The sequence below is a fragment of the Pangasianodon hypophthalmus genome, chromosome 24 (genome assembly GCF_027358585.1).
Source record: "Pangasianodon hypophthalmus isolate fPanHyp1 chromosome 24, fPanHyp1.pri, whole genome shotgun sequence".
Taxonomy (NCBI): Eukaryota; Metazoa; Chordata; class Actinopteri; order Siluriformes; family Pangasiidae; genus Pangasianodon; species Pangasianodon hypophthalmus.
This window is the reverse complement of record NC_069733.1, coordinates 3,457,050-3,474,207: the sequence shown is the minus strand read 5'-3', so window position 1 is coordinate 3,474,207 and position 17,158 is coordinate 3,457,050. Positions and strand designations below refer to the sequence as shown.

The 17,158-nt window shown below is 40.4% G+C and overlaps 1 protein-coding gene across 2 annotated transcripts in view; it reads left to right on the top strand.

Annotated features, from left to right (window-relative positions):
• cemip2 (cell migration inducing hyaluronidase 2) overlaps positions 1-16,294 on the top strand; it is a 34,821-nt gene extending 18,527 nt beyond the window's left edge. For both annotated transcript variants that reach the window (XM_026939819.3, XM_026939818.3), the window contains exons 10-24: positions 952-1,021; positions 2,729-2,857; positions 3,618-3,706; positions 4,949-5,080; positions 5,196-5,231; positions 5,889-6,041; positions 7,017-7,194; positions 8,073-8,288; positions 8,592-8,803; positions 9,561-9,743; positions 10,455-10,674; positions 11,014-11,115; positions 11,206-11,351; positions 12,825-12,931; positions 13,384-16,294. In XM_026939819.3, the coding sequence (XP_026795620.2) occupies positions 952-1,021; positions 2,729-2,857; positions 3,618-3,706; positions 4,949-5,080; positions 5,196-5,231; positions 5,889-6,041; positions 7,017-7,194; positions 8,073-8,288; positions 8,592-8,803; positions 9,561-9,743; positions 10,455-10,674; positions 11,014-11,115; positions 11,206-11,351; positions 12,825-12,931; positions 13,384-13,571 (2,161 nt within the window). In that variant the 3' untranslated portion in view covers positions 13,572-16,294. The remainder of the gene's footprint in view (positions 1-951; positions 1,022-2,728; positions 2,858-3,617; positions 3,707-4,948; positions 5,081-5,195; positions 5,232-5,888; positions 6,042-7,016; positions 7,195-8,072; positions 8,289-8,591; positions 8,804-9,560; positions 9,744-10,454; positions 10,675-11,013; positions 11,116-11,205; positions 11,352-12,824; positions 12,932-13,383) is intronic.
• Positions 16,295-17,158: the final 864 nt, after the last annotated feature.

Genomic DNA, 17,158 nt, shown 5'->3' with positions numbered 1-17,158 from the left:
CTCTCTCTGTCTCTCTCTATCTCTCTCTGTCTTAAAAAGCAAGACATTTACACCATTATTTTTATTTTGAGGACATGTTACTGCTATCAGCAACAACAACAAGGACAATAATAATAACAATGGTGATGATGATAATAATAATAAAAATAATAATATATACATACAGTGATCCAGTCGTGTGTGATACATTAACACTACCTTTACCATGGTGCTCATATAACACTGGAAAATCTAGTGGAAATGAGCACTATCAGCCCTTGTTTAATTGGACAAACAAATGCTGCTCATAAATGCCCGCACGTACAGACAGACATTTTCCAGGAGTGACAAAGGAATTAAGATAAGAACTGATAGCAAAGGATTCAACAACAGTGTGCTGAAGAGTACTGATAATACTAACGATATTAGTTTCCAAACCAAACCAGGCTGAATGGCTGTAGTAGAGGCAGTAGAAACAGCATGTAGAATAATAAACCCACCACATCTGGGCTTTTTAGGGTAAAATATTCATCCAAAAATTCATATTATACTATGCATTAAAACACACATCTGTGGGATCTGTGTGTGTATGAGGAGGCTCATCTGATTGGAGATTTGCTGAGATCTTAAAACGCTGTTAAATATATATTACAGTACTGTAGAAGTACCGAATTCTTCAAGACGTACTGAAATGTGTAAGTACATATAGGTGATACACTCTTGGGGGGGATCTGGCCCAAGCAGCATTCGCAGCGGAAGAATCTGGGCCCATGTGAAATTGAATTGATATGATCTTAGTTGTGAATGCACACTTTAATAAAAAAAATAAATGATTATCGTTTGTGTGTTTTTTCAACAGTCTATACATGCATGAATCATTCATAGATATTTAAACAGTGAATGGTGTACTCTGTCTACATGTGATTTTGTGTTAATACTTTGTGTGTGTGTGTGTGTGTGTGTGCGTTCTAGGGCCGTGTCGACGTTTTGGATCGCCAACCCAAACAACAATCTGATCAGCAACGCAGCCGCTGGCTCACAGGTGAATTAAACCTGTCTATTGACTATCACTGCTAACAGAATGAACTGTAAGTTTATTATTTAGGATGAACAGGCAGGAAGTCAGAGAGTGATGAGGATTGACTTTCCATTCTAATTCAGTTTTAGTCATTTAGTTATAGCTTGAGGTTTTTCTCCCTCTAGTCCACGGGGTCTTAACCTGGGGGTCGCAGCTTGCTCCCTTGGCGGGTCGTGGGAGTGGTGCTAAAAAAGATAAACGGAAAAGAATTTTGATGGGTGGGATGCAGGGTCTGCCTACTGGCCCCACCTACAGGCCACAGAAGATCGGCTAATGTTGAGTATGTTGATTAACAGCTGAACATTATCAGCAGTTTTGATGCAGTGCAGTAAAGTGTGATAAGTTGTTCACTGATTCAGTATTCTGCAAAAAGCTGAGTTACCAGCTTTTCTGTGTGTGTAACCAAAGAATAAGTGATGACACTGAGGCCATGCATCCTTTACTGATACTGACAGGCAGAGAGGCCACGCCTCCTTTAATGAAACTGACAGACACACAGGCCACGCCTCCTTTACTAAGACAGACAGGCACAGAGGCCACGCCTCCTTTAATGAAACTGACAGACACAGAGGCCACACCTCTTTCACTGAAACTGACAGGAACAGAGGCCACACCTCTTTTAATGAAACTGACAGACACAGAGGCCACGCCTCCTTGACTGAAATGGACAGGCACAGAGGCCACGCCTCCTTCACTGAAAGGACAGGCACAGAGGCCACGCCTCCTTTACTGAAACTGACAGGCACAGAGGCCATGCCTCCTTGACCGAAATGGACAGGCACAGAGGCCACGCCTCCTTCACTGAAAGGACAGGCACAGAGGCCACGCCTCCTTTACTGAAACTGACAGGCACAGAGGCCACGCCTCCTTTACTGAAACTGACAGGCACAGAGGCCACGCCTCCTTGACTGAAATGGACAGGCACAGAGGCCACGCCTCCTTTACTGAAACTGACAGGCACAGAGGCCACGCCTCCTTCACTGAAACAGACCGGCACAGAGGCCACGCCTCCTTTACTGAGACTGACAAGTGCAGAGGCCACGCCTCCTTCACTGTCATATAATACTATACTATCCTGGGATAAAATGTATTATGCTGCAGTATTCAGTATTTATAGTAGTACTAATCTTGTTGGATTACAGTAGGGCTTAAAGTCTTGTGACTGTAAAATTGCCTGGTATTATTTGCGATTATGAGGTTGCTGCCTACATTCCACTCGTTTATTAAAATTTGATTTGGCAGTAAAAATCGCTTTGCATTCCAGTGCCAGTTGCTCAGTGCTTTATGAGCAGAAGGTTATGTAAACACAGGCATGTGGCATCCGTTTATCCCACAGTTATTAGAGTGTAGGAACTCTCTGCTGAGAACAGGAGAGACATGAAGAGAATGAGAGAGGGATAGAAACGGAAAGGGAGAAAACTCTTACACTTTCCTCTGGTGGAAACGTTGACATGCGTAAAAAGAGCCATATGATTATGATTATAATAATTGATGAGGTAGCAAATGTGTGTGTTCCAGCTTCTCCTAACTCCATGTGTTTGGCTGTTACACTTGGTGATGTCATCTTGATCTGTTCCTCAGAATATTTAGTATCATAGCTGATCTGAAGGGTTTTTTTTTTTTGGAAAACCTTAAAGTGAGAGCATGTGCTATTTTTCTGTCTCTGTCTAGGACGCAGGAATTTGGTACATCTTTCACAATTCCTCAACAGGAGATTCTCATGGGCTCGTACCTGAGACCAAAGCTGAACTCACTCCGCTGGGGATTTTCTACAACAACCGAGTTCATTCCAACTTCAAGGTAAAACGGCGCTCGAGAAGCAGCTAAACTAAAGCAGCTCTGATTTCCGACCGTCTTTACTGCGATACTCGATCATAAACTTCACCACCTCGAATGCTGAATCAATTACAGTGTTTTTATCTGTGGCACTGCACAAACTCGCCATCCCTCTTGTTTGCTGGAAAGGTGCCACTGTTTATAATGGAACCGGATGGCAGTTCCCCAAGTGTACACACACACACACACACACACACACTCTTTATAATAGTCCTCTGTTTTCAGCGTGCATTAACAGGTCAAGCAATGGAACCACAGCGAAACTAAGTCGCTGTAAATGTTAAATATTCACTCAGACTTTTTACCGTTGCCCGTTTTCTTCTCTGTTTCCCATGTGACCTCGTCGCAATCTCGCAACAAGGCGTGTCACGGTTAGCCATGGTGTATGATCAGACGATTACCTCAGTGCTGACCTTTTCAAAATACAGATTAAAATGCATTTAAACTATTACCGTTCTTTTTTTTTTTTTAACCTGATTATGTTCATTATTTCAGTGTTTCTAATCCCTTTTGTGTCCAGCTGCAACTCCCTTCTGGACTCTGGCCAAATAACACTTCACCTCAGTTTCTCCGAGTAGGGAACGCTGAAATCCTTTGGCTGCCTAACCTGCTTCTGTTGTAAACATGTTACCTCTGCTGCCATGCCGATCAAATAAGCTTTCTAACTGCGTAAATAGACATTTACATAAAAAAATAAGCGACTTGGTTGCTGTCTTTCCTCCAGGCGGGTCTTTTTATCGACAAGGGAGTGAAGACGAGCAACGCCAGCGCTGCGGATCCTCGCGAGTACCTCTGCCTCGACAACAACGCCAGGTCTGACCCTGATCACGTTTCACACTGATACAACACGCTAAATGTACACCGTGAAACATAGTGAAAAAACTCATTAAAAAAAAAAAAAAAACACTAGAAGGATTGGGTAAAGCAGCAGAGCTTCAACAAATGTGCATTCCAGCAAATCCTGCTGTGATTGTTGACATGATTATGATTGGCTAGAAGCTTTTCCTCACAAGCAGTCCTCTGATTGGCCGGTTGAGAAACCAGCCAATGGAAAGTAGAGATGAACATTTAATCAAGAATGGTTATATAGTATATACTGTACTATATACTTTGTGATACGTGTTGTCAGTCTGGGAAAAACCAAAAAGCATGAAAAATTATGCTCTTTTTCACATTATTCTCTACTTTACACCTCTACTTAAGACCATAAATATGTATATTTAACCAAAATATAACCAAACCAAATATAACCAAAAATTCCAGTTGTATAACAAGCACAGTAGTAAAAACAGACAGCTCTGTCTAAAGACGTCCGAAAACTTGCCAGCGAAGTGTGATTTCCTCACAGTGTCAGTGTCACTCTTTGGTCAGGGTGTTAGAGAGCTAGAAATGGACACGACGCGAATCAGTTCAGATTGTAATCAGAAATAAATTTCTGTGGTGTTTTAATACTGAGCCAGTACGAGCAAAAAAACATTCAGCAGACTCCACTCACATCAGCCATGGGCAGCAAAAGGAAGGAACCCGAGAGGAAGGAAGGAACCCGAGAGGAAGGAAAGTAAATTTCACAGAAGCTGAGTGAGAAATGCTGCTGTTCGAAGCGGCTGCAAAACTGAGATGTGATTTTTGGTCGCACGAAATAATCAAGAGGAAGTTTCTGAGTTAGTACTACAGTGAATAAGTGCAGTTTGAGTATTTATTACGATCTATATTTATAGATCATATCGGGTAAAATCATCTTCTTAATCCCATGGGCTGTTTCTGATTTTTTTTAATATTATTTTTTAAAATTTGTGTGTGTATTTATACACCCGAGAGACTTCGACGGTGTTCACTGTAAAAACACATCAGTGTAGACGGAGTTTCCTCTTCACTCACTCACTGTGAAGTGTGTATAAGTAAACAGAAAATCCTCAAGGCCTCCTGTTACACTGGCTTCGCTGTGTGTCTGTGTGTGTGTGTCTGTGTGTGTTAGTCACAGGTACCTTACATGGGTAAAATTGGCCTACAGCCTGACCAATTTGTATGTCGCATGTGTGTGTGTGTGTGACTCAGGTTTCGTCCCCATGAGAACTCGGACCCGACCAGGCCGCGCGTGGCCGCTCTCATCGACACGCTGATCACCTTTAAGAACAACGACCTCGGCGCCTGGATCCGTGGCGGTGACATCATCATAAGGAACTCTGGGTTGGTGACATCATCATCAAAAAAGAGCCATGTGATGTGTGTATGATCAATAAAACATGAAAACATAACAGTGCACTGTTTCTTTTTTTTTTGTTTGTTTTTTTTTTGGCCACAGATTTGCAGACAATGGTGTCGGACTGTCATTTGCAAGGTAAACTGTGTGTGTGTGTGTGTGTGTGTGTGTGTGTGTGTGTATGTGTATGTGTATGTGTATGTGTGATCTCATTATCCAAGCACAGACTTTGCTAAAGCATGGATCAAACCGAGAAATATTTAAGATTTCATAACCAAAAGCCTTTAAATCCAAATTAATCCACATGGAAAACTGTCATGATGGGCGTGGCCTAAAATTCTAATGAGCATGCTTGATTGACATCCCTCTGTCCAAGACTCCTCCCATCTGCAAGCAGAATCAAACACATGCTCGAGAAGCACTGTTCAATCTGACATGCACAAACCTTTGCTTTCAATTCTAGCATGAATAATTACAATAAAATAAGTTTTGATAAAAGCAGCAAGGGGGGCGTAGGGGTGTGTCAGGCGACGACATTTACCAAATATTTTATTTTGTTCTGCGTGTTGTGTCACGCAAGACTAACATTAAGCTCATTAGAAAGCAGTCGCAGATTGATGCTTTAACGAGACAAGTGAATTTTTTATTGTTTATGTATTCTCTCTTCTTCAGCTGTTATAAATGTCCTCCTTTCTCACAAAGCAGTTTAACCTGTGTTCAGTTAAATAATTACTGCAGTAATAAGTCTCTCTCTCTCTCTCTCTCTCTCTCTCTCTCTCTCTCTCTCTGTGTCAGTGATGGCAGTTACCCTAAAGACGTGGGCTCCAGTCAGGAGGTGTCCGAGTCTCTGTTTGTGGGCGAGAGCAGGAACCGCGGCACCAACGGAGGACAGAATAAATACTGGGGTGCCGGAGGAGTGGACGGCAATCGGACGCTGCCCCGAAACAAGTGAGAGTGAAAGAGTTTTAACACTTACAAACGAAGACGCTTAGCTCTCGACATCTGTTTTATATGAGAGAAAAACAGATGTTCCAGTGCAGTAATGCGGTAATGGGATTGGTGTTCGCAATTAAAGCTCAGATACAAAAGATTCTTGTACCAAATAAGAGAGAAATGGCTGCCAAACCTTGAGAAATCTCTTAGTTGTAGTTTTAGGTGTGACGTGACACTTTCTACCCGGTTGGAATGCGTTGGTGGTTCGACAGATTTCCACCGTAATAATGAGTCATAGGGAGAAAGCTGCAGAAGAGGACAGACGTTCAGGCGAGAGCCCAAGTATTGCGATTACTGGCTCTGGTTGTAGATTTTTATCACAGTTCCAGCTTTACCATTAACAGTTACAAAGCCCTGACACTGGAGACTCCTTCCCTAAATGTTAAATAAACATGTAAACATTGAATCTCCTTCAACATGTAAAGGATTTAAAATAAATTTTAAATCAATTTATTATTAGTCTGACATTGAATTAGATTTAGTCCCTGTGCAAGCTGTTACTGCGGTGTAAATGTCTTCCACATGATACGATTTGATTTAGTAGACTCTGATGGATATGTGATCAGAATCTGGAATGATGAATGATGGATGATGATGAATGATGACGATGACGATGATGATGTTAGTATAGAAACAATAACTTATGAGAACGAGTGCATTAATATAAACTTTGAAGTGGCACTATTGTCAGAGCTACTGTTAGAGAAAATAGAAAATTAATCAACACCACCTGACCAATCAGTATCGAGATCTCAACAGCGCCGTGGTATAAACTTGCTGCATCACGTTCTCATTCATTTAACCTACACATTTCCTCATTTCAGAATTTCTGTAGGATAGAAGTAATTCTATTCTAAAATTCAATAATTAGTTTTTGTTTTATGACCTCCCATGGGTATGTGTGTGTGTGTGTGTGTGTTTTGTGTGCAGAACGTTCCCTATCCGTGGGTTTCAGATCTATGACGGACCCTTGAGGCTGATGAGGAGCACGTTCAGGTCATACACACCGACTCCGGAGCGCTTCACCAGTGCCGTGGGCTTCAGCCTGAAAAACGCCTGGCAGCTCACGCCGAGGAACAACCTGTCCTCACTGTCCTTCCAGCCCAGCGTATGTCTCTTTTATACACACACACACACACACACACACACACACACAGAGTCATAAAGATAACATGTAAAAGCCCTTGTGTAGAAGGTTAACATATGAGTTGTGTCTCAAATGCCATACTCTTCACTATACACTATGTACTAAACACTAAGCACCTGTTTTTTTGTTTTAATAAGGTAAAGTCTCAAATCAAATACTTAACATTTTGTATTAAATGGACGTGACAAAGTCACTGAGCATCATTAAACTGCACCAAAGCGTCCACGAGAACAACAACCGATTTTAAAAACCCAAAAATGAAACCATTTGCTTTTATTTTGCATCTATAAAGTTTGAGCGTTTTCACTCGATGCCTCAGGCTTTCACAGAAAAATGAATCCACAGCGCCATCTGGTGGCTTCGTCCCTTCAGTGTCCAACACTGCGCACACTATATTTCAGCAGTATTAGCAAATCATCTACATTTTAATAGTGCACTACTTTTAAGTTTGTAAACTGTAATTGTGTGAAAGTAAAAATACTATTGTATCTATTTTGGTGCTAAACTCTGAGTCTGAGAGGGTAAAAACTTGGGTTATATTAGATCAAGAAATAAATTGACCAATCCCATTAGCATGGCACCGAGTCTTCATTTTATCATCTAAGAAATATTACTATAGTGCAGCGTTTTCTCTGTCAGAGGAATACTGAAAGTCTAACGAACACAGTTAGTAAATTACATCTGGAATTAAATCATGGTTCAGAAAATACAGTCGTTTGTTTTGTATATATAATTATGCCCTATTTACACCACATATGTACATACACACAATTAAAGAAACCAAAATTGCAGTTTGCTGTTAACTTTTATGGACTTTTCAACACCTGCTGTGTATCCAGGTATCCCTTAGGGCGTTTTTTGGCCGTCCTGGTCAGTGGTTCGAGGACAACGACTTAGACGGAGACAAAAACTCAATCTTTCACGACCTGGATGGCTCAGTGAGTGGCTACCCCGACACGTACGTGGTGAGATCGGACAACTTCCTGCTCCACCACCGTGACTGCGTGAAGGTGCCGCAGTGGAATGGGTGTATCTGCAGCGGCCGCTACGCTCAGGTGAGGAGAAAAACAAGATCTCTTGGCACAGGCATGATGTACTGTTACATGTTATGTGTATCTCCCATATATATATATATGCAGATAAAAACTATACTGTTCATTAGTGCAACCATTTAACCAAATGTTCACTGCTTGTATTAGGGACAAATGATGTGATATTCATCAGTTCTTTCTTAATGCGCACTGGGTGCAATGCAACGTAAGGACTTGAAATGAAGATCAAATCAAAAAGTTCCATAAAATGTCCAGAAATAATATAAATACCCTTCCTTATTTTGCTCCATTTTTTTTTTTTTCTAGGTGTACGTAAAGACGCAAGGCGTGCCTAACCTGAGCCTGTCAATCATCAGGGATGAGTATCCTGATAAGCCGTTGGTGTTGAGGGGCATTAACAGCCAGACAGCACTCTCACAGCAGTACCAGCCCGTTCTGATGCTGAGCAAGAGCTACACGCTGCACTGGAACGGCCAGGCACCCAAAGAAATCGTCCTCTTACTCGCCAACTTTGACCCGTAAGCACTGAAACACACTGAAAAACCAGTGTAGCTTTTGTGGTCTACAGGGTTCTTGGGGCAGCTGGTGTGATATTTGTGTTCTGTTGTGTAGCACTGCATTTTGTTAATACATACATACATACATTTTATATATATATATATTTTGCTTGACCTTTGGCAGGCCCTAAATACTTAGTGATCACGTACTGTCAAAATCACTGATTTCCTCATTGACTCAATGATTTACTGTTTGCTTGACTTACAGACTTCTTGACTTTCTAAACCCCCTTTACTCCCTGATCCCTTTTCTTTTTAAACTCCTGACTGACTCTTTTTTTTTTCTTGCTGGTTCCTTGACTCCCTGACTCGCAGAGCTGACTCTCTGACCTCTTGACTTGCAGACTCGACTCTTTAAATCTTTGACTTTCTGTCTGTGTGACTTTAGACCTTTTCGTCCCTCTGACTCTCCACCTGACTCTCACTTTCTCCATGGCTGAGTCACTGATTTGCAGATTGATTCAATGACTAGATGTTCACGTGAAGCAGTTTAAGGGATGTCATGCTTTTTTTTTGAGACAATATAACATTTACAGCTAACTGACAATAAATAAATCATAGCTTCAGTTTGCCCAAAGCAACTTTTGGTTTTCTTGGCAGAGCAAGATGCATTATTATTGATGCTCTAAATTCAGCCTTGAAAACCAAATTAAGAGGCGATTACTTATGTAAAATGGCCTTAAACATAAAGCAAAAATCTGTTGTGGTGTTGTTGTAGAGGCGACTGGGCACTCTTTGGCCTCTGCTACCCTTCAGACACGGTTTTCCAGGTGATGTCAGACATTTACGACCGTCAGAACAACGTGTTCGATGGCATGGAGGACTACGGCTCCGTCTCCTCTCTGGCTGAACTGGAAAAGCGCCAACAGGACAGGAAGTACTTTTTCGACCGGGACACTGGGTAAGAGTCTCAAACAGGGCCTCTATTTGAAATATAGGCCATAACGTAGCGGCTCCACAGGGACTGCTATGAAGAGTCAATGCGTTTGAAAGTCCAGATTGTTACAGAAGCTGAAGGAAGGAATTTTCCACACTCTCTGTGATTTAACTCTGAGCTGAGGCAACAGTGAAAGTGTCTCAGAATTCAATTATATAAGTAATCCAATTAGGAGAATCCATCTTATCTGTCTAATTAGATAGGGTTATCTGATTAATGAGGTGATGTTCGCTGAGCTCTGGAGGAATCGGTGAGTGAGGTTTAACCCGCCCTGCCACTCTCTTTCACAGCCTGTTATAAATAATCTAACGAGAGTCTTCTGCTGAATTGCCATCAGTATCAAACATACTGTTTTTGCTTTCACTGTGTCAAACACTAAAGGACAAAGTAGACATACGTTTTAGCACTGATCACATTAATCCATTACTGAAAGCGCAATCCCGAGGGAACAGAAATGCGTGATGGTTAATGTTGTTCTTGTGGGCCACTATATGCACTACAAAATCGGAATAATTGCTGACTTCCTAATATCTTCATGAAAAGTGGGCGGGGCCACTGTAAGGTATACAGTACGGTTACTGGTTTGACTATTTCAGGTTTTTATATCACAATATAGCACTATATATGCTGTAATAACCCCATGACAGATAAGATGATTTCCACTCTTGTCTTTAGCTTGCTGTGGTTGTACACTCGAGCACGGCATCCCCGTAACGGCCACAGTTACTGCTCTACCCGAGGCTGTGAACGGGTGAAGATCACCGCCACCACGAGCACCAAACAAACGTGTAACTGCACCGCTGCTGCCTACCCCAAGTACACCAAGGAGCCCAGAGCGCCAGTGCCCATGCCTGCGCCTGTCACACAACCCTGCAACAAATGCGGGGCCTCGAAGGTGGCGATTCTCAATACTCTTCACTTTCTGCATTACTCCACTACCAAGATTATTTTTTTAATAAGTTTTGTCAAACTTTATTTCTCAAACAAGCTGCTGTTTATAGCTTCTATAACAACTACAGAAGAACTAACTTGTTTTGCCGAGGTTCCTTAACATTACATGTAACTACAAATAGATAAAAAGTACCTTTTATATAACAAATAAGAACGGTTACCATTAGCAAATCGCTGTAATGTAAGAAGAATAAAGCACTTAAAGGCATGCTGTTATATGAAAATAATCAACATCCAGGCGATAGCAATAATTCCGCTCACTGCCGTGTTTGTCTTTGTGCAGCTGGTCTTCTCCAGCGACCCGTGGAACAGCTACCTCCAAACACAGATCAAATCCCTCAGTGTCGCCGATGAGCAGAAAAACGACACGCAAGCCTTCATCACTGTGAGTAGCAGCAGGTCAAACTGTACTGTATACAGCAAAACTAAATTATCTAGCCGAAGAGCTAATATGGATTTGTTATATTTTCTTTAGGTAAACACCAAACAATTTAACCTCAGTAAAACCGGCTTCCTCGCTGTCACCGTAGACGCCTGCACTGGCAAAGTCATCAAGAATTTGTTTTTTCTAAAGCGGGACTCCAAAATGGAGCAGTACTTCAAGGCTGAAATTCCAGCACGGTAAGATTTATTCTAGCACGGTGGTCTTCTAAAATTGATCAGTACACTGACACGTTCTGAATTTTGCTTCTATACTTTGCACTATTTCCAAAAAGCTACATATAGAGCGAATTGCAATTTTTTTTTATAATGAAACGTTGATTTATAACTGATTGAGAAGGAGAGACAATGTAGCACTGTACTACATCAATACTATACAGGATAAAAACTATGCTAGACTACACTGACTATACTGGGGCACTTTGCAGTGCTGTTTTAGATGTTTTGTGTGAATATTGTGTGTACGTTATCAGTCAAATGTTAAACTGGAGCAGAAAGTGAAGAAAAAAGCAGGCACACTCGTAGCATATGTGGGAACTCTTTCAAGCCTGTTGGAAAAGCATCACAGAGCTTGTTGACAGAATCCCAAGAGTTTCCAAAGCTCTTAGATACTCCTTTTGGGCTCCCGGTTCAATCCTGAGCTCGGAATACTGTCTATCTGGACTTTCTTTCCCCATGTACGTGTTGGGTTTCCTCCCACCTCCCAAAAACATGCTGATAGGTGAATTGGTGCCTATATTTCCCCGCACCATTCTGTGTAAACTCTAGAGACTGTTGTGTGTGAAAATCAGATCAGCAGTTTCTGAAATACTCAGACCAGCCCATCTTTCACCAACAACCATCCCACAGTTAAAGTCATTTTCTAAAATGTAGAAAACACTGAAAACAAATGAAAAAACTCTACAACTAGGCACGTAATAACAGGTTCAGATCCATTGTCCTTGAATCCCTTGGTTGAAAAGCTTTGCTCTCGTTTGTCTTGAAAACAACAAATAATAAATGTGTAGCCTTTATAATAGTAAAGTGTCGTCATAGTGTCTTCCAAAAATGGCTTTATGTTATTAAAAACACTTATTTTTGATTAAGGAAAGGAAATCACAGGGAAATCAAAGGTCTTTGACATTATTCAGAAGATACCCTGCTAACAGAGTTTTGGTGGTGGAGCTTTTCTTTAACCCTACAGCTACTCTGTACTACATTCTCTGTGTTGATTCTTCATATGAATGGTGTTTTTTTTTTAGTCGAAAACTAGGGCTCCTGTGTGGGAAAGCTATCAGGAAGTGAGTGAGGTGTTGAGGCAGGACGAAGTTCATTTTTAAAACAGCCTGGACGACTCATGTTGGCAGAACGTCTGTTGGAGCCTCTGATGAATATCTTAACTAATTCAGCTGAGAATAACATGTACCGTCTTCCTCTGACCCAAATCAGCCTCCTGCAACCCAGTTTATTATTATTTTTTTTCTTACAGCTCTGCCCATTTTTCACGGCTCTGTGGACGCCTCGTGTGCCACAGTTTTAGCAAATGTAATTAAAATGAAAATTATATTCAACAGCTTCAGTCTGACTATAAAATAGGCCGTGACAAACCAACAGTACTAGCAAATGTTAGTTACTTTGCGACTGAAATGCTTTTTTTAAACAAATCTCACCCAGGTCGATTGTCCTGCTGGCTTCAAGAGGACAACCTGATGGCTTTGCCGGTGTTGCGCAGTATCTCGTCCCCCTGGGAGCAGCCAAAGTGGCAGACCTGCAGGGGAAAGGTTGGTTGTGAATGGTTAACAGTAATTCTCTTACTGTATGTCTGAAAATCTAAATAAATAAATATATCTAAATAAATACATCGATTGCACAGTTTACAGTAAAAGACAAGACACTATACTTCACGAAACATAATAAAATGGCATCGAAGGAGAATAAAGTAAATGCATAAAATTGAGAGCACAGAATAAAAGTGCCACAGAAATTTTTGACTCTCCAGAAAAGAAAAAAAAACAACAGATGTCTTCATACGAGGATGACAGATTTATTTTCACTGCAGTTTTATATTCCAAGTCTTCCCCCGAGGATGCAGGTTCTCATGAGGGAATGTGTTAGCGTCTTCTAATTCTCTAGCATAGGGTGAAAAAAAAAAAAAGATTTGAGTTGCCATTGGGAACACTGTTCTTTGGACTGCTGACAGATCTGTTTTTTTTTTTTTCCTTTTTTTCGTTAGGGAGTCTGTCGTTTTTTGGCTTCCAGGGAGCATCATCGCCTCCACCATGGGTCTCCCTCCTGGTGAACCAGGGTCAAGAGGTCGTGGAAAAATATATCCCTCTCTCCCTAGATGAATATTCGTGCACTCCAGGCACGGAGCCACCACAAAGGAAAGATCTAGACCTGCTGAGGAAAGCTCTGAGTTAAGACCTTACAATGTGAACACGAAAGGCCAAAGACTGAATGTGAATTTATGAACTTTATTTATTTATAGCGAACAAAACACCTTTGGGGGGGGTATTTTATAGAGTACACTGTGTGTTCGTGTGTGGGAGTGAGAGCGTGTGTGTTTTGTCTCGCTGTTGTCCTACGTTTGTATTTTGTCCCTAGTCCATGGCACCAAGTGTTGCACTTTCAGGAAATTCAACTAAACTGTCAGCAGGAAGGAATGAAATCAAACTGTACAGCAAACGTATGAAAAAAATCACATCTGAATGCTTAAGGAAGGAGCGTAAATGCTGAAGCTGAAATATTTCAACAGTCGAAAACAGGTGGAAAAACAGTTAAATCGGCAAAAGAAGTAGAAAAACAAACGCTTCATGAGCCTAAACATGTGTAAAGCAAACCCTTGCACAGTAGACACAAGAAGGAAACACACACTTAAGCATCCAAACAAACAAAACCAACCAAAACAAGTGGAAAAGCAAACACCTAACCAGACAAAACGCGGTTAAAGCAAACACTTGTGCAGTAGAAACAAGCTGGAAACAAACACTTAACCAGTTAGAACTCATTAAAAGAGAGTATGGAGCCAGTCAGTTCCAGTGATTTAAGGTAGGTTTCAGTTGAGTCTAGCCTCAAACCTGCTTTTAAGAACGTCTTGAACACTAGAACACATGGAAAACATCCAAACCAGACGTCCTGGTCGTTATCTTCTAGTGTTTAAAGAGTGTCGTGTCTGTGGCTGGACCGTGTAATTCCCATTATGGAGTGCGAGTGGGCTTCGATTTTTTTCACTCTGAGAAATGGCTTCAACATGGTTTCCAAATGTGAGATTAAAGTGATCGAGGAATAGGAATAAAGTTCGCAGTGTTATCTGCAACATGCAGCTAGAGATTGTATTTATTTAGCGCAGTAATCACCAACACTGTTCCTGCAGATCTGCCTTCTTACAGAATTCCCTCATCCAACACTGCAGTAGATCCGAGTCCTGCTGCTCATGCAAATCAGAGTGCCGGATTACTGTAACTGTATTGAGTTTTCTGTTAGAACTGCGACTCCCGTTTTGACCTGAACCTGTGATCAGTGTGGCTCAGTGATGGGCTGATGAGAATGATCTAGAGCCCTGGAAAGGTCATTTAAAAAAAAGTTCAGCTTACAGTAATAACACTAGAGGCGATGGCACTGTGTCTCACACCCCCATGATAACATTTTAATTAAAGATGCCGGTCCATAGTGGAGAATTATGAACTCATTCTGCTTAAACTGAGCTGTAAGCTGTTGAATTTTTCACTAAATCATTGGCACGAGAGCCACATTCTGAGAACAGGACGCATGTTATCAGGAGCAGGTTGTGTATGTTCGGAAACGCGTATGAACGTAGATCTCTTGCACCGGTGCTGGTGACTAGTTTAGCCGAGTGTTGATTTATATAGAGCTGTCTTACTAAAGGCTAATTAGCTAGCAGGCTGTTACTAATGCTCACTCGTGATGAGTGACGACTTCGTGACGCAGTATTTGTTCAACTGGATTTGAATAATAACTCAAACACTAGTGTTTTGGCTTATAGCCTTAAACTCTACTCTGCACACAACCCCATCTGCCTAAAAGTCATTACTGTATCCATACCTGGCGTTTCTTCAGTGTGAGATTCAGTCATCTTTCTTGTTTTCTACATTTTATTTATTATTCTGTATGTCATTTCTCGTCAGTACAATACAGTACTGTTAAAGGATTGCTGCTCAAAAAACGTTTACACACCTAATGTACCGTTTCAGAGTAGGCAAGTGCTGATAAAAATTCGTATCCTGATCGTTGCCAAAGGTTTTCATTTCACAATATCGTTCATCTGTTTTGTATTTTAAAAAAAAAAAACAACATTTTTATAGAATTCTCATCCAGTGTGCAGTATTAATGGGAAATGCTGACTTTACATTAGTGCCAAATTAAGGAATTTTAGAAGAAAAAAATTCTCCAGAATGACGATATATTAACTCTCTCTGTATCCAAGTTGTGGAACGGCTACGAAACTAATTAGTTCCTGTTCTCACGTACGTTATACCAGCTTCAAACAGTCGTTTCCTCACCAGCCTCTCTTTTTTTTTTTTTTCCCTCTCTCTTGAAGTTGAGAGAGGAAAAAAAAAACAGCTTATCATGTTTCTGAGAAACCACAAAGTGCAAACTTGTGGGAAAACTTAGTTACAGCTTTACCTCCGTGCTGGCACTGGAGACTCCTTAACTCCTTAACACAAAACTTCAACCTAGCAACAATTGCACATTTTCTTTGTTAAATAACAGATATAAAGTGCATCTAGCACTTTATACAACCCAGATTTTCATATTAAACGTACTTTTACAGTGTCTAACAACAAACACATCGCCCTGTTTTCTGTGTTCCTTTTATAGTAAATGAAATGCCAAATTGTCTGTTTTGCGTTAAAGGAAATTGCCTGTTTGTTAACCACTGTATTGTTAAAAATAGATTTATGATAGAAGTTGTTGTAATAAGGTGTTTTTTGTTTTTTTTTTTTGGTTGGTGTTTTTCAGTGGGCTAAAGAAGCTTGCAACATGTTCGAGGGCTTGTTATAGTATACAAGTGCCTTTTGCCTTTTTCAAGTATTATTTTATATATGTTCAAATGCTAAGCTTCTGTTTTCTATAGTATTGCTTTTGTGCTGAAATTTTGATAAAACATTTATACGTTCTCATGAGTGTCATTTTTGTGAATGTGGTTTATTTACACTGTGTATAGCACAATGCAGCTGACATTTTATGTTTTTTTTCCTTCTGTACTTAAATACAAATAATTTGAAACATGGACAGAAAAAAAACTATTCATTAGATCCAGTAGTAGATGAATTATACCCCATGTATGTCCTTTAGAAATGATGTATGAGGATATTTAAAATAGCCAACGGTTTAATACGCTCCACTTTAGAGCTAACTGAGGTATGATTCAGTGTTGCTCGATATAACACGTTCAGTCATTCATTTTTTTTTTTTAATGTTAACTTTGAGTGGCCACTCAGACTTTCAACGGGATTGACATGAACTGAAGTTAACAACTGGTTCAGATTTACAAATACCAGTCATTTATCATTTTATAGATATTATATTTGTAACAGGGCAAAAATGAACTGAACATCATGTTTGTATCTGATTTTAAAAAAAGACAAATTCATACTTGTGGTTCTAACAGGTTATATAGAGCTCAGCCTGCTTGTCATACAAGACTAGAGTTCAGCTTTCCTGATCTGAGTCACACTGAAGTGCAGGTATGTATTTATGTAAGCTCGGGCAAAGATGATGTTTCCATCCACTTTATTCACAGAATACAAGAATAACGTGTGTTTTCAAAATATGTGAATTTTTCTGCTTCCATAAAATAGCCATTTTTGCATTTAAAAAAAATGCTTTATGTAATGAGGCCACTTCCTGTAGCAGCCTGTTGTCGCAAAATTTTTATTTTACTGGTTAAAAAAAAAAAAAAAAAAAGTTGCGATCAACACTTTCATGCATATCACACTTTTACTCGCCACTTGATTTGGATATAAAAACATAACGGACAGAATTAA